Source organism: Oreochromis aureus, linkage group 1, assembly GCF_013358895.1.
Source record: "Oreochromis aureus strain Israel breed Guangdong linkage group 1, ZZ_aureus, whole genome shotgun sequence".
NCBI classification, from domain to species: domain Eukaryota; kingdom Metazoa; phylum Chordata; class Actinopteri; order Cichliformes; family Cichlidae; genus Oreochromis; species Oreochromis aureus.
This window is the reverse complement of record NC_052942.1, coordinates 20302717-20324286: the sequence shown is the minus strand read 5'-3', so window position 1 is coordinate 20324286 and position 21570 is coordinate 20302717. Positions and strand designations below refer to the sequence as shown.

The 21570-nt window shown below is 40.3% G+C and overlaps 1 protein-coding gene across 6 annotated transcripts in view; it reads left to right on the top strand.

Moving 5' to 3' along the window:
- Positions 1–5643: 5643 nt before the first annotated feature.
- Positions 5644–21570, top strand: part of tjp1a (tight junction protein 1a) — a 111406-nt gene continuing 95479 nt past the window's right edge. For 2 of the 6 annotated variants that reach the window (XM_039610116.1, XM_039610082.1), the window contains exon 1: positions 5645–6169. In XM_039610116.1, coding sequence (XP_039466050.1) covers positions 6078–6169 — 92 coding nt within the window. In that variant the 5' untranslated portion in view covers positions 5645–6077. Of the gene's footprint in view, positions 6170–6388; positions 6436–21570 lie in introns of those variants that run through there. The other 4 variants (XM_039610097.1, XM_039610089.1, XM_039610087.1 and 1 more) reach the window with 3 other exon arrangements.

The window sequence follows — 21570 nt, the reverse complement described above, 5'->3', positions numbered from 1 at the left end:
CAGCAGATGGCAGAACTTCTTCTTTTTTTTTTTTTTTACCTAACATGTCTTCAACGAAAAAGTGTTTTTTAATCACATTTTTACCCTTTTCATTGTAAGTGTGACCAGAAATAGTGCTCATGCAGGAACAGACAAACGAAAAACACCATACAATGTGTGCATCTGTTTCTGCTGAGTCGCGTCCCATGCAGATCTCATGTACTTTTGCAAAAGTAACAGCAGGCGCTTTCCTTTCTACAAATGTTTCATTTACATATTGCATTACCCTTGGTTGGACTCATGTACTTCATGCATCCTCTGCAGCTGCCATATCTGGCGGTCCATGTGGGCCTTCTTATCACAACATTGCTCGCTGGCAAGTCTCACACACCTCACAGGCGGGTTTTTATCTTGCAGATACTGCTGGGAGTTATTGCTTTTTTTCCACTGTACATACATTGTAGTTCTCTACTTTATAGTGTTTTTCCCCCTTACCTTACATATAAACCAACGATAAGCAAGGTAAAGTACACACATTACATACATTCCTTAATTACACATAAAAGACATTTTAAAAATATAGCAAGCTCAACATTGCAATCTAACAATACATCATAGTTACATTGTCAAATGTATTTGTATAGCACTATTCAGGCAAAACTGTATATGAAAAATGTAAGTAGCCAGCATGACATCATCCATCCATTTTAAAGCTTACATTGTAGCATTTTACACTTTGCTATTTTTGTTTCTACTGAAGTCAGAAATGACCATAATAGCAAGCTTCAAGATTCTTCACCCTCAATAAACATGAAGCTATCATTTTGAGTAAAATGCAGCTGATATGTACAAAAACAATGTTTTATTTATTATAATAAATAATTGATCACTGAGGAAAATGTGCTTTGTGTAAACTGAACGTATACCAATCAAGTAAATTTCATATGACCAGATTCCATTAAAGTTAATGTTAATGTAACAAAATTACATGGAAAATTTACATGTACTTAAATTAGTTCAATCGTTGCAATATGGGTGCTGCACCAAAAACTTTCCCGTGATTGCTTTGGATGCTAGCAGATGGCCGTAGCTTGAATGGAGGATGCTGACTTAGTGAGACTGTAGGGAAACTTGAAAAATGTGACATAAACCGTGTGTGTGTTCACTGTACAGACAGGTACTTGTGCTATGTAGCATACAATAAAAATATTACAGGCTCACTAACAAGAACCTGAGTGCAGCCTTGCGGACCATCTATTTGTACATAAAGCACTCAGCAAATCAAATAATTTAAAAGATAATTCAATTTAAATGTGCCAAAAGGTACCAAAACAAACACCTTTGACAGGTTCAGTTGAGCGACCCCAATTATCTGAGGTGAGGGGGATTGACTCATATGAACAGCTGAGGAAGTTTTTAACAGTTCAAATTTACCAGCGGTCTTCACAGCCTCACAGTGACACCATTTTAGTGCTTATATCATCTTATTTAGTTTTATTTTAGTAACACTTTCATGTGCGTTGAGCAACTCAGAACTCGAATTATTGAACTTTTCCTTGTTTATCTTACATCATCTTGCTGTTGTGTATGAAGCCATATCAGGTGTCAGGGTAAAATGTGGCCAAGCCCAGAGACAGTGATGCTCTGCAGTGGAGTGTTGAGTTACAGCAGGAGTGCAGCATCCACATTGCACAGGGAAACGGCTATCCTGGTTTTGAGTCTTTTTTTGGATCATCGATAGGATGTGATGTTTACGTGGAAGACAGAGAAATCGAGGTATTCATACCCCCAAAGGTATCCTGGGTAATTCTAAAGCGGCTAACCCAACACTATATCCATTAAATGAACTTATCCGACTTTCCAGACTTTTCCCACTGTATGCTCTGGGAAACCAGAGTTGTGTAATCTCTGTACTACAGACTTGAATCGCCCTGCTTTGCCTTTTGCTTCTTCACATCTAAATTTCACACTTCCACTACAGAAAGACATAACTGATTTTCTTCATCACTCCAAAAGTGACAATTTGGCCTCTGGCAGTGGTTTTTTTCCTTCTTTGGCTGTCGTTGAAGGGCATGTGAGTACAGGCAACTTCAAAAAGCGGTCTATAATTACAACTGGGGCAGTCCCTGTGAGCTGTACAGACACCACTCAGAGCAGGGAGAGACAGATGACAGGTGAATGATGACACGCATCAGCCATTCGGTGACTAATTTTCTGTGCTTACTCAGACGTAATAATCTGCCGCTGTATGCTCAGCTGATGTGGTCCATGTGTCTGCTCCTGCTGTCTGCTTTTTGGTATGAAAGAGAGGCAGAGCAAGAGCGAGACAGGAGAGCAGTCCAAGGCTACAGATTTAATCTGGCTGCTGTGGTCATGTGATTAATCGTGGCCAGGGGCCAGTGGATAGTGTAATTTATGGCGGTGGGGGGGGATCAACACATTTGGATGGTTGCTGCTCCTGAGGGAAATCTCACTCTTAACCAAACCAGCATTCTTTTCCATCCCTCTTTAACCCACCATAACATCACATCTGTGGCAGCTGGGTTTGGGGACAGTTAGCCTTGTTTTGTTTTTTTGTCTGTGGCTATATAAGGAGGTATAGTTTTATGTTTGAGGCCATAAAATGAGTGCAGTAGAAGCTAAGTGAGGCCCAGAGAATCTATTTTAAACTTTTGGGGCTAATGGAGCCAGTAAATTGCATTTAATACCAGAGATTAAAGGGAATATCGACAGCCTGCTGAGGACCGTGCGTCAGTTTTCGCTGTCCTTTTTGGCTTAAAACCATATCACTGCTGTGGTGACCTCACCCTCCTTCAGACCACTGGCACGCTGGTGTGTGTATGTGTGTACATGTTTATTTAATCCTCTTCCCAACTCCAAGAACTGTAAATAAACATCAGAGGAGTTTCATGAGAGGCTGTGTTCAGTTTTTTGGGGTGAATTTTCTGTTGTTTTCAGAGCTGCCAATATCAAGCAGTGCTGATAACAGCAGTTTCCTCCTGACCTTCCCCACCAGCTGCTCACCAGCTTGCTCCATCCAAAATTTACCTGCCTTTGCATTGGCTTGCTGGTTCCACTGGCTTGCTTTGCATTGGCTTGCTGGTCAAAAATAGAGTTTATATCTACATTTGCTTTTTTCTGGTGCATGGGCCGTCTCAAGGGGACTATGGTTTATACTCAGTCCTTCTCCCATCCTTCATTCTGTTTATTAGTCTGAACAAATATGTAAATACAGGGATAGGGACATGCTGTTTCCCCTCGTGATGCAGCTTCATTATAAAATATGCAGGATGCAACCCAGCTTCATTGCCAAATTCTTTAATGGTAAGTGGTCCTGCCCAAGGGGTTTATGCAGAAGGAGTCTGTGAACTCTCTTTATGGTTACATCATAATCTAAATTATTCGACAGCCCTGAGAAATGCATTTCACTTGTTTGACAGATGTCACGCACACGGGGAGTAACTCCTCCTTAGGTCATGAGCGCACAGCCTCCTCTGCGTCCCCTCGTCTTTCAGGTCTCACTAAAGACTTGTGTTTACTGGGCATTTAAATTTGACACCGAATCAATCACTGAATTGATTATCATCTGTAGACACTCTGTGAACTATCAGCCCCTAAAGGGTAAGTAAGTGTAACCTCAGCCTTGCATTTAGTATGGCTTGGCATTAGGAGGTATAGCATGTATGTTAAAAACAAAACACATTAGTAATCCATCATAATATCTACATTATAATGTTAACTATAATATTCTTTAATCTAGTTATTGGAAAATGTAAAAGAACAATGTATTTATGTGTGTATAATATGCACCATTAGCAAGTATATTAAAATAAATTAAGAGGAGATATATATTTTTTACTTATTACAGTAATGTTGATTGTCCATTTTATTCAGTTGGAGCTGTGTGGTGGTTTAAGATGACCCAAGATTTTAATGCACAGCTCATGCTTCCAAAAAAGACTGGAAACTGAGTAAAATGTCTAAAAAAATAGCACAATGCAACAGTTTGCAAACCTTTTAAGCTCTATATTTAACTGAAAATATTACAAATACAACATGTTGTTGCTTATTTTGAATTTATTGCCAGTAATATGTTTCAAAAATGGTGGTACAGTGTTTTTTTTCACTGTTTTATCACCCCTTCTGTGAAAAAACAAAAAAAGAACTTGGGAAGTGGAGAGAATAATACTGAAGTATTTAAAGCAAAATGTTTTCCTATTCCAGGCGGACTTATGAGTTCGGCTTTAATAGTGTAGAGCAGGGATGTCAAACACGTTACCACATACGGCCCCCTTTGATCTTACGAGGGCGGGACCAGTGAAACACCCCTTTTTCTCAGAGTTACCAACTTTACACATTCGATCCCTGAGGTATTTTAATGAAAGAAAAAGACGTACAATTTCAATAGCACATCCCATTTTTTCTACATGATAAAGAAAAATCTGTCAGCATGACTCATTGGGCTTAAATGTGTAAAATGACAGAAAAAGTTCTGGTAGCTCATTGTGTAGACGGCCCTCTAATAATATTTTTTTTAATGTAAACCCATATAAAAAGCACAAATTTCTGTAGTAGACAGTGAAAAACAAACTTTTAGTCATTTAATTGTTTATCTATTACTTAATTAATTTGGTGTAATATGAATGGCTCTGGGACTGTGGGGGTGTGTCCATAATGTATGCTCTCCTTCACATTTTCGAGAGCCACCCAGGGACCCAAATTGGTGTCTTTGGTGGGCCAGTTTTGGCCCCTGGGCCTTATGGTTGACAGCCCTAGTCTAAAGCATTATTTTTTGTATTTTTAATTGCACTGAATAATTTTTACAATTGGTCAACAGACATGATGTTTTAATACATGCAGAGCGTGGTCATTAGTAAACGACATCATTAGTAAATGTTGCGCCACAACTTGTATTAAGCTTTCATGGTGCCTTCACAGATTTGCAACTTACCTCTGCTTCATGGTCAGATGTGCCTCATAAAATGATGGATGCTGGCTTTTGTACTCATTGGTCTCTTTGTCTTTAGTCTGGAAAATACGAGCTCAATGGTTTAAAATAAATGAAAAAACAACATATTTTGACTCCTGCAATTGGAGGACAGTTTTTTTCCACTTTGTGTGAAGCCCAGAAAAGGCAGCTGGTTTCCTGTATCATTTGCATTTATGTTTTTAGTCTTTATATAGGCACAGGAATACAGGAATAGTTCTCCTTTGTAATACATGGGGTTTTTTCATTCTTCATACTTAAAGGTCCAGGTTACCAAATCTGGTCACCTACTTGCCTCCTGATTATTTAATTCCATATGAGCTGATTTGTTCCTCTCCACCTCCACTTTATGATATTTAAATCCACCCCATGCTTTAATTCAGTTTAATGGACCAATCTCGCAGAAAACAAGGTCGAAAACACACCTTTGTCTCAGTTTTACAATCCTGGGATTTCTCTAAGCATCAGTTAGACGACGTCTCCCACCACACACACACGCACACTAAAGCCATTACATGGCTTCCTCTCTCCTCCTCCCTCCCTCCTCCTGTGTCACTCTCCTGCTCTCTCCCTCTCTGGCTGAACACACGCGCACTGTCTTTTCTACCTCGCAGACGCTTGGGTGCCGTCGCCGCTGCATCCTACCGCTCACTGTTGAACCGCCTCTTTCCCTCGACTCTTTTTCTCCACACAAACAAACCGGCATTTCACGGTTTGGCGGCCGGGAAAGTGTCCGCCATACGAGGCAAACCACAACAATGACCCGGTCCTGACTAAAATTGAATAGATTAGCCAATCTATTCTGAGCTCTAATGAGATTAGAGGGTCAGCGCGGACATGGGTCGCGGCGGCGTGGCACCTTTCCTTGAACTCCTCCGGGAACGTCCTCCCTGTCAGCGGTGCTTCCAGCGTGGAAATGGCGTTTTTGACACCGAGGATGCCGCGGATGACGCGAGGGGACAATAACAGACATTTGAATGCACGCTCACCTGTGCCGCTTTGGTGGCGCGCGGATTCCTAGAAGTAGCAGCACCAGCAGCAGTAGTTGTAGTTGTAGTAAAAGTAGCAGCAGCAGAAGCGGCAGCGGCAGCAGGAGTTGCAGAAGGAGAAGATGAAGTACCAGAAATATATAACGGTGATGCAGATGGCCATGGGAGTGACAGCCTCCAACAAAGACTGCCTCCCCGCAAAGAGACAGCTGTGGTGAGTATGGACAAAGAGGAGGAGGTGCGCGCTTTGGTTCGGAGCGTGTGTTGGTGCGTGTGGAGCGTAGGGGAAAGCAGGTTTGAAATGAACCTCTGGGCTTTGTTGTCTTGTTTGAGAAGCTCCAGTCGCGCTTTTCTGCTATGTCTGCTGTGAAGTTGAAGCTCAGCAGCTGCTGGCGGAAGCGACTGCCTCCATCCGCCTCTGTGACGCTCTTCCTTCAACAACAGTTTGATGTGCGCGCCGGTGACATCGACACCCAGCAGGTATTTAGGCGGGGAGGAGGAGGAGAGGGGTGAACAGTGCGCAGTCGCCCCTTCTCCGTGTTCCTCCTGGTGGTCTCTGAGTGTTATGATCCGCTGGTGAGGTTTTCACGAAACAGAGCAGGTGGATTTACAGCAACAGCGAAACGACGCGGACACACACCGCTTTCTTATTTTACCCGCACGCACTCGGCGATTTCAGTTTTCCGAGCAGCTCTCTGGTCTCGCGTCTATTTCTGCGATCACGTATAGTGGTAAAAAAAAAAAAAAAAAAACGCTCATCTCTTATTTAGCAGCTTCTTGCCACCTGCATTTGTGTAGGAGCGGTGCTTGGTGTTTAACTCTCATTGGCTGATCACGTCTCCGTGCGTTTCCATTTAAATATGTCCACCTAGTTTAATACACGTCCACGTTTGATATCATTTATTCGTCTAAAAATGTTCTCTGGTGTTTCCGGATGAATCAGCAAAACTTAACAGGCAAAAGACTTTTTTAAAATTTATTTTAGAAAGCTGTCTCTACATCTCACCTCTGTTGCAATTAATTCCCCATCGCTTTCCTTCTCTCCAAAAGTTCCCAGGATGCTTTAATACTGTAAGATTTCTTTTTTGAAACAAAACGAAACAAAATCTCTCTTCTCTGCTTCTAGCTTTCACAGCTACATGACAAGATGACAGCAAACGTAAGATATTTTGAAGAAATCATGTCAACATTTATAAACTCCAGATATTTTTTTTACATCACAAAACTATTAAAATTTACCTGAAAAAAAGTTTGATAATGCTGCACTGAGCTTCTCTTCAAAGATGATTTAAATATGATACCAATGACAAACTGACCTATTTCTTTATGCACTCGATGAATTGATTAGTTGGTGTCAGGGCGCAAGACGCTACTGCCTTAACCTTATTTGGCTTCTGACAACCTGTCAGAGGCTGTTATACTGTGATACACTGTGAATGTGTTTGCACTATAGGGCATAATAAAGGAAACTGTGAAGAACGCTTCTTTTACTAATTGAAATAAGGAGCATTATAAAGAAGAAAAGGAACAAAAAAAGAAAACGTGACACAGCAGAGTGGTGTTCAGTCTAATTATAGGATCTTATCACAATGAGCAGATTCAGTCTTTCTTCTACTGTAATCCACGCAGATAACATTAAGCACCCAGCACAATCCTTACAGATTTGCACTGCTTTACACTGAGAAGACAAACTCTGGTTCCTTGCGTAGGATGTGCAAGGCTTTGAGGGGGTCCATCCTACATGTGGGAGCAAATGGGTCCATTACTTTGAATCAGAAATGATCTCACATGGGAGAAAGGATAGGTTTGCTCCTCTCCAACCACTGTCAAACGTGTAGGACAGCGCACAGCGGTGACTTGGTTTTGACACTTCTCCCTTAAGAGAGGCGCGGTGGTATGTCCGGGGCCATCACATCACGGTGGGGGAAGGGACACGGCCATTAAAAGTGGATTACTGTATCGCCTCCGACAGCCACTTTAACGGAGCGTAGCTGAGCCAGCGTGTAGCTGCAGTGTGTGTTTCATGGAGTCACCCTTGGATTCTCTTGCCTGCTATTTCCGTCTTTATTCAGTGAAGTCAGAGTCCAGAGTCAGTAGGCTCACGTGCACACAAGTAACTCGCTTGCTGTGAAGACTGAGCTAATGCTTAAAAATGTAAGGTCTGACTTTAGGTTGGAATACCGAAGCAATGACCCAAGTTTAGGTGATCACCGAGCATCATAGAAGTTTAATCCTGATGTGTTTCAACCGGTGAGCTAATAGCAGTTGACGAGTTGTAGCTTCAACTTCAATCTGTTTTATATAACTGCTTTCATATTTAGAAGTAGTTAGTTTCTTAATTTCAGTCCTCCAGAGGGAAAAATGCATTGCTTTACATTCACTTTACTCTTTGACTTGTGCAACACAAGAAAGGAATTTAAACACCCGAAGAAGCCAGGCTGAACAGTTTGTATCTTCATAACTAAATGAAATGTCAGCGTCTTCTGAAAGCTTGAGTAAGTGGTCTGGTTTCCTTCCATTCATACCACAAGGTTGAGATTGCACAACGCAGAAATAAGCTGCTGCTGGAGGACCTAGCTCATACATGATTTATATCAGACTCACTTGCACTCAGGTAATGGGAGATGTTGTTCCTTAACGAGCGTAAGAACAGGACTGGCTGTGATGTCGCGACCAGAGACAACGAAAATGTCTGAAATTCAGCGAGCTGCAGCGATAACGTCCCAAATAACTGCTGCCAAGATCAAGTAGGCGTGTAGAGCGATGAACTAATCTCAGCATCGAGGTTGGACAGCGACTGCCTCCAGTACTGTCGTGGTTGCGACAGTACTGCAACTGGTTGGAGTAATTTTGACTGTCGTATAATTATTTTGTACAGTGTTGAGATCACAAATATTTGTCAGGATTCTTCACTGATTTTAGTGGCAAAAATTGTTTTATGTAAGCAGAACTTGCAAAGATTTGTGTACATCTTCACGTATTATGAGATTATTAGAATATTAAAGGTAGGGTCTTTCACTCCATTCCTTGTACCTGCATGATGGATAATATTAATAGTAGCTGTGAGATCTCTTTATTTTACTCCTGCGACAGGTTTTGTCTCTTTGGAAAAAAAGTATGTGAGGGGATAACACGTCTTTTGCACGGTGTGACCCTTGTTTTTATCAACATGTGAGTTGATGATTAATGTTAGCATTGCACAGTTTCTCTTTGACTTCATGCATTAATTATACTGCAGTTTTTGTTGTTTTATTTCAGATAGCTGAAGACGCTTTGTTGCTTTGCAGTGCAGACACACACAACTCTTTTTGCAGATTTTCTTCACTTGCACTAAATCAAAAGTATTTCCAAACAACAGACAATGATCTGTTGTGAGAAATTCGATTTTTGTCCCAAACATTTGAATTTGTTGTATCTGTTTTTGAATGCAGAGAACAGTTGGTTACTTTGTAACCTTGGTTCTCTGAGTGAGAGACTAGCTTCTGGCCGCTCTGGGACACGTTCCGATCAAACCATCACCGGTGCGACTTCTGGACAGCTGTGAGTGGAGAGATAGTTTTGATATGATAGAGAACAGCTGTGATTGGCAAATGCAAGCATGTGATTTAGGTAGCGCTTAATTTGTTTTGTGTTTTAATTGGCTGAACAGTCATTGTAAATTTCATGTGATCATGCTGGAAAACAAAATTGTTTAAAGTTTTACCTTTACAACTATAGCTTAGCAATCAACTTCTGATCACTGACAGATGGTATGTATATGAGCCAGTCCCTTTACATGCAGACTGGCTTTCTCTCTGTAGAGGAAACAGGAGGAAAGATTTGAAATGAAACTTTTTTCCACAGTCAGATAAGCAACAAATATGAAGAGGCGGCTACGCAGTGGCTCAAAACGCTCAACCCCCAGCGATAAATAAACGACTTGAGGCCATCGATCACGCTTAAAGAGCAGCTAATTGCACTGAAACAATAACAAATCACAAAATAATGAACTTTATGTACCTCAGCTGATTTACATCAGATGCTACATTTGCATTTCGCTGTTTTTGTCACTATTGTTTTGTACCTGCGGCAGGAAGAATGAGATTTAAATAATGTGGAAAACAACAGCAGCATCTCGTGTGTTTGTGTTTATGAAGCGTGTGTATTTAGAGAGCTCATTAAGAGGCCTGCAGTTTTTATATTTCCATTCCTGTGTTGTAATTGGTCTTTCATGACACAGTGGACATAAGGGCTAACATTGAAAACAGGCGAGGGAAAACAAACATAAAAGACACCAAGTTCAGATTGGAGTACTGTTTTGCTCCAAGTGCCAGATTAATCGAGCTTTATCACTGGCTTTATTCTTAATTGAATTACGACCTTAATATCAGATTACTTGGTTAAGGTGGTTAGCTGTAATAATCTGAGCATTGTCTTACTCTTCTTATAATAAGATAAACACAGTGAACCTCGAGCCACAGTACAGCCCCCCCCACCACAGCACAAAACAAGCCAGCACGTTGTTATTAAACAAAACACATGGTGTCCTGTGATAGCCAGGACACTGTAATTACTTTGTGATCATCCACGTATGACAATTAGCCCAATGACAACTGTCTAATCTGTAGGCAGCTTTCCATAATATGTGGGTGTATTGCTGTGTATTGTGTGCCAGATGCCTGCTCAGCTCCCCTCCATGGTCACAGCTCCGCCTGGTGTTCTCAGTCCACCTGCCTAATGATGCATAAAGTCAGCGCCCCCTCTACCCCCCGCCCTGTGCCACGAACACACACATGCAGCCCTCCTCTCTGCCCTCTGATTTGCCTCTCCACACTTCCTCCCTCCCAGCTCTTGAGAAGAACACACACACACACATATATAGATGCACATTTAACAACTCCTGTCTGCCTCCCCCCTACTCTCCACTCCTACAGACCCACTCACGGAGTCCACGATGCGTAATCTCACACAAACTGACAACGCCTTGCATTAGTTACCTCGGCGGGAGCCCAAGTTTATGGTGGCCCTGCCATGATAATCAGTACTTTTCTAAAAACGTGCTGACATGCTATTTTTTTCACACCTACACTCAGTAAGTCCGATCTTATAAACATGAGTCATTGCTTTAATCTTTGAACATACTACTCTTACTCTACGGCCTTCACGGCCCTCGTATGGTAAGTGCGAGGGTTCACACACATGTTTGTGTGTCTGAGTGTGTGTGAGTGAGTATTCAGTGTTTCTGTCCATTAGGAACTCGCATGTTCTTACTTTGGCAGAACGGTTGTAATCTCCTCTCAGATGGTTTATGCCACTAAAGGGAACAGATTACACAGGGTTTATTGACTCGTGGCTCACCCCCTTACCCCCTCCCACTCTCCGAGCATCCCGCGGGTGTGTGGTTGTTGCTGTCGCTGTGTGTGAGTGTGTTTGTTTGTGTCTGGGTTAGGCCCTTTAGTGATAACTTTTCTGGTCTGATTTAAATGCTGCTAACTGAGGAAAAATCGTTATTTTTTCGTAGTATTGGCTTTGTTGGATATGGTCATAATTGGAAATGAGTTTATATATGCACTGCACTTTATTCAGATGTGTTTTTACACTTCAAATTATGCAAAAAATTTAAAAAATTTGGTTTATAAGCCTCATAATAAACTGAACTATTTCTACCTTTGCGTTAAGGCTCACTGTAAATGTACCACTGAGCTCAATTCTGACTGCAAAAACATCCATTGGTCAATGCAGAAACGATGTCATCACATAACACGTCTGTCTGAGCAACTTTGATTCAGTTGTTTACCAAACTGTCGACATCGTCTGCAGCGCATGTAGCAACGTATCAGAGCTGAGCAGGTGGTGGTAACGCACATCTGTGTGTATAAAGGATGTACAAGGCTCGCAAAATTTCAAAATCTCTGGTAGCCCTTCGGGCAGGCACTCTTCAGTTTTTGGTAGCCCAAAATAAATTTAAGTAGCCCGAATAAAAAAGAGAGCAGTTTTTTAATGTTTTGTTTCCTTTACAATATTATACATTAAAGTATAATATTGTAACGGAAACAAAAATTAATCAGAAAATTGTTAAAATACAAATCACAACAACTGTATAAAAATTACAATCATCAACTCAAATACTTGTTTCTAATTGAACAGAAATTTCTATGAACTTGTAAGAACTGTTTAGAACATGAATCAGTCTGTGTCAGATCCTGAATCTGAAATTTCCACTGAAGTCAAGGGTAAGGGGTTAGTGGAACCAAGATCGAGGCCATTTGCTTTTTGAAGTTTGCAAAGACTGCTATATTTGCCCAATGGTAGTTCACTCTTTGCAACATAGTACGCTTTTGAAAGATTTTTCAGGACTTCTTCTTGTGCTTGGTTTATTTTTAGTATGTTTTTTGCAATTGCTGTTTGTTCTGGGAAAGATATTGCAGACTGGGCAATAATGCATTTCTTGCATTTCTCATGGGTTCTGATGGGGTCTTTCTTAAAATTACTGGTCCCAGTAACAAAGGCGCTTGTCGACTCAAATGAAATGAAACTCACGACACACCTGGCAGAACATCATTTATTTAGCTCGTCATATTCCAGCCACAGAAATTCTTTTGTCCATGAAAACCAAAAAAGCTGAGCTTTCTTTTTGCCTCATAGTCTGATTTGTCATAACTTTTCCGTTTTGTGGTAGGCTTTTATTTGGCTGCCCCTTCTTCACCCTGACCTGTCTTATTTGGCTCAGCAGAACTAAAATACCGGCGTAAATCCTGCTGCTTTTACACACGTACTTACATAACGGTCAGCGATTCTCTGCACAATCAACCTCTCACATGTTTAAGCTTGCTGTGGGAGATTTCACTTGTCACGTTTGAATAGTAAGCTAATGAGTGATAAGACGATGTCAGAGGAATTGGTGCGCAATTAATCGTGACTCACCAATCAGTGCTGCCGCTCTCTACACACCGTTCGCGCGATCGCAAAGTGAAAGTGAAAGCAAAAAACAAGCACAAATTCAAACGCGATTTCAATATGTCACGTATTGACAGAGGCTCATCGATGCCAGTGACATAATTACTCAGCTACATTTTCGAAAGAATGCAAAAGCATGGACATATATTTTCCTTCCTATGATAGCCCGACGGGCAGGGCTGAGGTAGATTTTGATAGCCCGACTGGAAAAATCGCTAGCCCCGGGACGTCGGGCTAGCGATTTTGCGAGCCCTGATGTATGGAGCTAATACACCGTATGCCATTTATTAGCTGTGTTAAAGCCTTGACCTTTTGGGTCATCTCAATGTTTGACTGATGAATATTAAAGCTTTCCTTATTTATTAGCATTTTGTATTGTAATGGGTATGAAACTGTAGAAGATGAGTATCAGTTTGTATTAAATAAGACTTTAAATTAGTGCCAGAGGCCATAAATGCATCAACAAAGTGTTCACAAAGTTGATTTACGAGGCTTTTTTGGGGTTGATGTTTTTTTCCCCCACAGACATGAAGTATTTTTGAAATCAGAAGAGTCGCTTACCGCTGGCCAATATAAATAATGCAGATTTAAGGTTAATGATAATTAAATGACCCCCGATGAGCAAGCAATTAGCGACAGTGAGAGGGAAAAACTCCCTTGGAACAAGAAGAAACCTCCGACTGAACAGCCATGACCGACTGGGAGTGAGAGGAGGGAGACTAACTGAGACGAGCTGAATAAGAACATGTGATGCACAAACTGCTTTACACAGTAAACATAAAACCAATGTAAAGTCTTTATAACACAGTATGCTGGAAAATTCTTAAAAGACAAAACTCTGAAAAAGTAGCATTCATAACAGAACATCAAGATGCAAGATGCATGTGTGGTTTCGTTTTCCTCTCCATGCAACTTGCTGTAGGTCACTGAAAAACTCAATTGATGATGTTATTGCTCCTGATTAGTTACTGAAATTTGACTCTGCAGCTGCATCCTCCTAACACAGCTGCAACCCAGCGCATGTCTGCGTTCATGTAATGTTGAGTCTAAATAGGCGTCTGGTAATCGCTGCTTAAAGAGCCTGCTGGCGGCAGTGATGCTAGCAGAGACTCATCGTCTCCAGTCAGAGTCAGGAATGACTTTAAGAATCTGTGAGTCACACGTTTGGGGCCTCTGGTGACTCCCGACTGTCACAGTGGCTCACTGGGGGGCCGACAAGATGGGATCCATCACTGCTACCCCACAAACCGAGAAGGACACAGCAGAGGGGATCTACTTAAGTTTGACAGAGATCCAAGTGTTTTTTTAGGATGTTATATTTGTACACGACCCTGCCTGTCAACATTTTTTTTTACGTAGTTGAAATGTCATTCAGCAGCACGAGTGAGTGATTTAAAACATTTATAAGACTGATTTGGGTTTCAAAGATCACGGTTTAATGATTTAACAATATTGATGCATGCACAAACAGAAAATTGCTTTTGAAAAGCTGGACAGATATGAGGATGCACACACTGAATGGCTGCTCGTCTATCACCGCTAATTAGCAACAAATGTCAGGTTTAATTAGTCGCTTCCTTTGACATAACCACCTCAGTGATAAGAGAGATCGTCTGACAGCTGATAGCTACTAAACATAGTGTTCAAAACAATTTAATATCAGTTGACAATAAGTTTGCCGAAAGAGCTGCAGACGGTGGGTGAGGTGCTGATCATGCACACATTTGCACATCCAGAGTGGCCTGCAGCTTTCCGAACATGATGTATCAAGGGAGGTTCCCTACTGAGACGTCACTGCGTTTGACTGATGTCAAAGTTTAACAGTAAACAACTTCTAGCCAAAGTGTGAAGACTGCTTAGCTTGACCAAGCTATTTCAAATTGACACTACACTTCCTTGGGTCTGCAGAAATGCATCCTCCAAAGCAGTGAGTGGATTGGATTAATCACACACACAGTCCTTTATTTATTAGACAGATGATATAATACCTGTAATCTGCGCAGGATGTCTAACGTTGTTTGATACTGCCGACCATCTTAGTGATTACACAATTCTCCTTTTCAAATTAAAAAAATAAATAAATAACTCATGCATAGAAACAGACCTAGCAATTAAATAGTTTATGACTACACAACAAATACAACCACACTGGGATAGTACTTAAAAGATTAACAGCTGTCAGTAAACATTAAATACTTTTGCTGGCAGCTGTTAAACATTTTAAGTGGCTTTGGTTTTCGGTCTTCTGTGAAACTCGTATGTTGGGAATAAGTGTGACCCTGCTTGCAGCCATGGGTGGTAATAAAAACGTTAGTGTTCCACTGGTACAGGTTAATTTGATTTAAGAAAGTTTTATGTCCTTAAAGGTTGATTTTGACAGAATACTGAGGTAAAACAAGTTTTGGGCATATATGATGTGTAGATACTGAGCGGAAGTAATTTATGATGCCTAAGCATGCAAAATCATTACTCAGTCCACATTAACTATATGCTGCAGTTATACAGTTTACCTTATTTTAGCATTTTCTTGCTAAAGTTTGCTTTTGCAGTGACTTGTCTTCACTGCAGATTTATGCTCATACATTATTCGTGCAGTACTGTGCAAAGGGCTTGAGCCACCCCTAATTTCTTTATATTTTGTTAGGAAACAGCGAAATAGTCAATTTAGTTAAACGTGCTTGTGTAAACAAATATGGAAATACAGTATATGAGGCAAAAACTGTTTAATTCTAATTGCTTTTCTTGGCATTTCTTTATTATAAGAAAGCTCTTCTTTGGATGTTGGCTCCCATTTGTTCTGTTTTCAGTCAAGATGATCCCACACAGTTTCAGTAATGTTGAGATCTAGGTTCTGGGGATCCATTGTTCCATTGTGTGTTTTTTTATCCACATGTGCTCTTACTGCATTATTTTGAAGGTGCTGCCAATCAGATGCCTTCCAGAAGCGATACTGTAGCATCTACTGTGGTGGATGAAAATCGGATGGTGTTTCTGTCTCTGTGTTCATAATTTCATCACTTTTGACAAGATGCTTAACTCCACTGGTTTAAATATAGCCCCAAACCATAACAGAGTCTCCTCCTTAGACCTACCACTGTTTTGTCCTTTATTTTTTCAGTTTACTTAATTTTTTAAGGACAAACTGAACACCATGTTGAAGGTGCTCTCTTACGTTTTCAGTTTATAAATCTTTAGGAATCACCAAAAATACTATTTCATGTCTGTCAAACCTTGTTATCTTTAGCATCTTTTGGATATTCAACTAAAGAAATCTGGTCTTTAAGTCTGATGTCATTAGCCATTTACGGGTCCAAACTCCGCTTCAGGTCCCAAAGTCAAACGAACACTGCAGCATCACTGAGAGATAAAAACTGTCGAAATTCTTTCATCTTTATTGAAATGATCAGTGTGGCTGCTCTTGACGGAGTTAGAAGTTAGCAGGAAGTTAGCTCGCTAGTTTCCACCCAAACATAATATACCATGTTCTGACTGAGGGATTTCTGAAAAAATTCAAACGTACACCTCTGCTATCACTTCTGACATAAATGAAGACAGAAAACTAAACAGCAGTGACATTTGTAGGGTTACCGAAGTTGAACTAGGTGGTATATAATGATGTGCTATGTGGTGGCTAGCTACACAGCTATGGTTAGCATAACATAAAAACCTTAGCATAGTGAAGTTGGAGGACGAACGCTAACTTTTTTCCACTCTATAAAAGTTAGCGCGAGGGTTCCCGATGCTATGAACGAACCAAACTTCAGTCAGGAGAACAACTGAGATAATCCATCCACAATACGAGGTTAGTCATTAATAATACTGCTGCATGGGCTGGGCTGTAGTTACATCGTAAGGTTTTAAAAACTGGGCTTTAAAATGAATAGTGGTAATAAAAACTGAGAGAGGCCGATAGTAATCACTGACTTTTTTTAAGGCCTTGTTCAGATTAAATAGAACAAAATACAAGGCCCCTTAATAAACGGATAATAGTTTGGACCTGGAAGCAGGGTTCACACGTCATCACATAAAGACCGGATGGGAACAAATAATGTGTTCTTTGTTATATGTAGACACAGCGCTGTGTTGTCCAATGTCCAATAAAAGACCTTCAGAAGCCCAGTTTAAAAAGTTACAAGAAAGTCTGGCTCCTTGAAAGCAAAATATAAAGTAATGAGATGTAATTTTAAACTTTTGTAGAGTTCTGTACAAGTGCTTTGAAGTTGTGTTTGTGCAATTTTGGAGCAGCACTTTTTGAAATCAGCTGCTGACCTTGCTGTCACCCTCCTCTCCGCAGGGGTCAGACAACACTCAGACATGACCGTTGTCTCGCCTTGTTTGATACATGTCTATATGCCTAATCTGGTCTGTCCATCTGTCAGGCCTGTCTGGCCTAATCAGAGTCTTGATCCTGCTGCAGATTTTCATTCCCGCTCGTTTCTGCCCAGGTGGCTTTCAAATGGCTTACAGGCTCCAGCTTTCAAATGTGTTTCCTTTGTTTCTTTTGCTTTTACACACCCAGTTAGTCATATGTTTCATTCCTCTGTTTGGGGACATCAGTGGGGTTTTCTAGATCAAGTAGGATGTGTCATGTACCTCTTGTCGCCACTTGTCCCATGTAGCAGGAGGGGCACCCAAGAGCAAAGTGATGCATGTTCATCGGCTGCCATCACTTCGAGCTGAACAGTCAGGCATTATGAAGCAGTCAGGGCGACCTCTGAGCCATATGCTGACTGTGTCCCTCTGTGCTTTGTCCCTTTGCATTATGGTCATTCTCCTTCCTTCTTTCCTTTGTCCTCTTTCCACCAACTCTGCCTCTCAGCACCATGTTCCTTTATGCTTTGCTCACCTGTCTCCTTTATTCCCTGCTTTCTCTTTTTGTTCTCAATTTATTTTCCCCACCTGTGCAATGGAAGCAAATGGTAAGTGTTTGTGTTTATATGGAAAGTAAAATGCTGGCTAGGTAAAAGCTTCTTGAAAAGGTCTAGGAATATAAATGGAAAGAGAAAAAGTCACTGGAGCTATTTTGGACGCGCCGCTGCTGCCTGATGAGCTGGAAGATATGAACAAAGACAAATCCCAGGGTGGAAAGGCATCCCAGGACTCTATTTAGCATTCTGGTTAGAGCACGGTCTATTGTTATTGGACATGAGCTAAACACATAGATAAGGGTCAAAAATAGTAAGACATCTGCCTGTAGTTGTAGAAAGATCTGACACCAATGTTAACTACTAAGTGCTCTCCAACTCCTCAGAAGAATTCCCCCCAAACTCCTACCTCATCTCTTTAACACCCATGAAGGAGGTTAGAGTTTAATTTAAAAATTGTCCTCCTCAAACATTTTTGAGCATTAGATGTTTAGATTCATATTTATCGCATAAAACAACAGTCAAAACACGAATTACCTTAGCAACAGTTAGAAATTTTTCTAGTCTTCTGTGAACTAAACTTCACGGCAAGCCGTTGCTAGAGTTGCTGCCACTCGGCAACATCATTGTTCGGTGTTTTGAGCTGGCAGCAGCAGTAGGGTGGTGTGGGTACTCTGAATCCTACCTACACCACAGGATGCTGCAATCCAGCTTGTATAATCTCATCACAAAGCTAAATAGAGAATGAGCACAGGTATTTTTTTTATCCCAGAGCAGATCACACTTTGAAGCCAATGTTGCTCCAATATGTAGTGCTTTCTGTTTGTTGCTGTGTCTGTTTTGTGCTGGTACGGAAGCGCGAAGCCAGGACATGAGTGCGGGCATAAAGCAGATCTTGCATCCCTTTCTCTGTGGCATGCTGATGCAATAAGCTGTTACAGAATATTTTAAAAATGCCTTGATTTAAGTATGAGACAATATAGCATTTCAATGGAAAAAGGGTATTTGTAGTTGGCTGTTCTTAAGTTTTTAGCCTTGAAACATGATATTTTTTGTCTGTAGTTGTGATTGCTTAGCCTTCAATAACAATTTTCTCTTAGCACTATTATTATATTATTACAATGTCATGAATCATTTTTTAATCCTGGAAACTAAAGTTAGCATCACCATATCATCTGTGTATATGTGGAGGTCTTGAATTGATCACATGATCTCCTTTACCTTCTTAATGTCAAGACGAAAATCTAAATAAAAAATCTTCACGTCTTTGAAATAAAACTGCTGATGAACTTCAAGTAATATGATCAAACGAGCTATGTTGAGACAAGCTAACACAACACGTGAAAGCTTTTTGTTTGCTAACGCTGAGCAGGTCTGCGTTCAGCTTTCTTACGACATGGTGGAACAAGTCTTACGACTGCCATTATTTCTTTTAAGATGTTTACCCAAATAAAAAAAAGGATGTTGCTTTCTTTATCCATGATACTCCACTCCATTTTATACAGGTAAAAATTTTGTGGCTCTACATTCCTAACTCTATTGTCTGCTCCACATGTAAACTTCTTTTACCATTACAAACAAAAAATAAATTACTATCAACAATTTGGCTCTTAGGCAACAGTACTTGAGTCCATGAAAATGAAAATTTACCTAAGTGGGGAAAAAACAAAGGGAACAAACTGAGGGACAGAACAAAAATACTCTAATGAAGGCATAATCCAGCAGTGGGCAAAAAGCTGTTGAACAAAAGGGTAGAGCAGAATTCTCGATGGACATGAAACAAAATGAAAGTAAAGTGATCTTACCTAATAAAACAGGAAATAAAACTGCCTCACTTAGTATATCTGTCTCAAATAAAACACAGCTAGCTGTACACATACTGGAAACAGAGATTTTAGTGTTGGATTGGGATTATCAGGCCAGCTGGAGTTGTTTTCCAGGCTCTGAACACAGCATGAACTGCTAAATACTGAAGCTCACAGTTCAACATGCTTCCACACCAAGAAAACCCACAACCCATGTAGACTTAGTGCCTGAAAGAAATCAGTTGGTAACTATAAAATCACCAATGGCAACTGTATCGGCGCTGACAGTGTACCCTTTTCTAACTAGCTTAAAATTGTTTGGTGACTACTTTTATGTTATATAGCGAAAATGACATGTACAAGTGTACAGCTCTCCACATTCAGTGCTCCACCAGGTACATGTTCCTCTACTTGGTAATGTGAATGCACTTATGCAGAAGTATGAGATCATGTGTAGTTTCTACTAAGCCTACTGAATAGATTTTTTCTTGAGGGTGTTTGTTTCAAACTGTTATTACAAAAAAGTTAGTCGAAAACTAACTTTTTTGCTTCTTATTATTGTTATTTATTTATTAGTATTATTTGAGATACTATTATCCTTTTCATATCTAACTCTAAAGCTCTTCCCACACTGAACACGTAACTTCATGAGCATTAAAAATACTTGTCAGACTCAATGCAGCCGTTCACAGATGTGATAATTTGGAAAGACAAAGTTGCAGCATTTATTCTTTTAGAATCAAGTTCAGTTTTTCAGATTTTCAAATGCATTCGGCAACAAGAGCACTCAAAACGTACTCTGGTACTGAATATGCAAGGATATCTACAATGCAAAATAATACTATTTTACCTCAGACACACAGCTGGATCCTGCTCTGGATCAGATGTGGTTAGGTCTATTAACAAATGCTTATACTGCCCCACTGACATCCTTAAATATACACAATAGCGGTCGTGATATATCTTCAACTCCTGGATCAAACCATGAAATTCTCCTTGCTGCTGCCTTCTCCTGAGAATTGGATTAACCCAGAATCTCAGTTTTCTCCTTTTCTTGTATATACAATATATATAAACGCACTGAATTCTTAATTTATGCTTGCAGCTTTCACAGAGCAGCATTTATAAGTGTGAGTAATTGAAGGGCAATTTCCATCCTTTTCCAATGAGCAGCTCTCATTGACCATACAGTTTTTACCTTGTTGTGCAGCATTATAGTATAATAGTAGTGATGCAGTATAAGTCAGAAATAAGTACAAAAGCAGGCTGGAAATTCTAAGTAAAAGTAATAAAATAACTACTTAACACTCTAAGATGACAAAAAATAAAGTAACTTAACCTTGTAACTTGTCAAGAGCTGCAAAATGTTGTCACCTAATAAGACTGAAAGATATTCTCTACCTGGGATGTTGTATCTTGGGTTGAGCTTTTTTAACAACTGCTTAAATCATGGGTTTTTCCACTATTTCCACCATGTACGGTTTGCTCTTCCTGTCATATAGAGCGAAGCTAGCGAGCGTTCCTGCAAAGCTCAGTTTAGCATCAATTGCTAGTTTCGTTGCTAGTATTGTTATTTCCACCTTTAGCTAAAATCAATTTTCTTGCATATTTTGCAAGAAAACATTTTGCTTTGTTGGAAGTTGTTGAAGTAGCTCCGTGGTTAGATGTTAAATCTAACTCTCGCTCTCAGATATGCCCGGGTTTGTCTCATTGTTGTGGTGCTAGGAAATGTAAATGCATGGCCTTGGTATAGCGATGATATCACAATATGACATTTTTATATCACATAAAAATTTATACCAGTGTTATCACTGGGGATAAGATGTGGCACAGCCCTACTTAAAACATTAATCAATTAATGTTTTTTTTTAATATAAATAACTTTACTTACTGGATGAAGTAATCTGTTAATCTTAGCTAGTGGTATTGTTAATCTGCGGACATGAGGGAGATTCTCTATTTTGGGCTGAAGTCTCATGTAATATTTATCCATTTCACCTCTCTCTGCA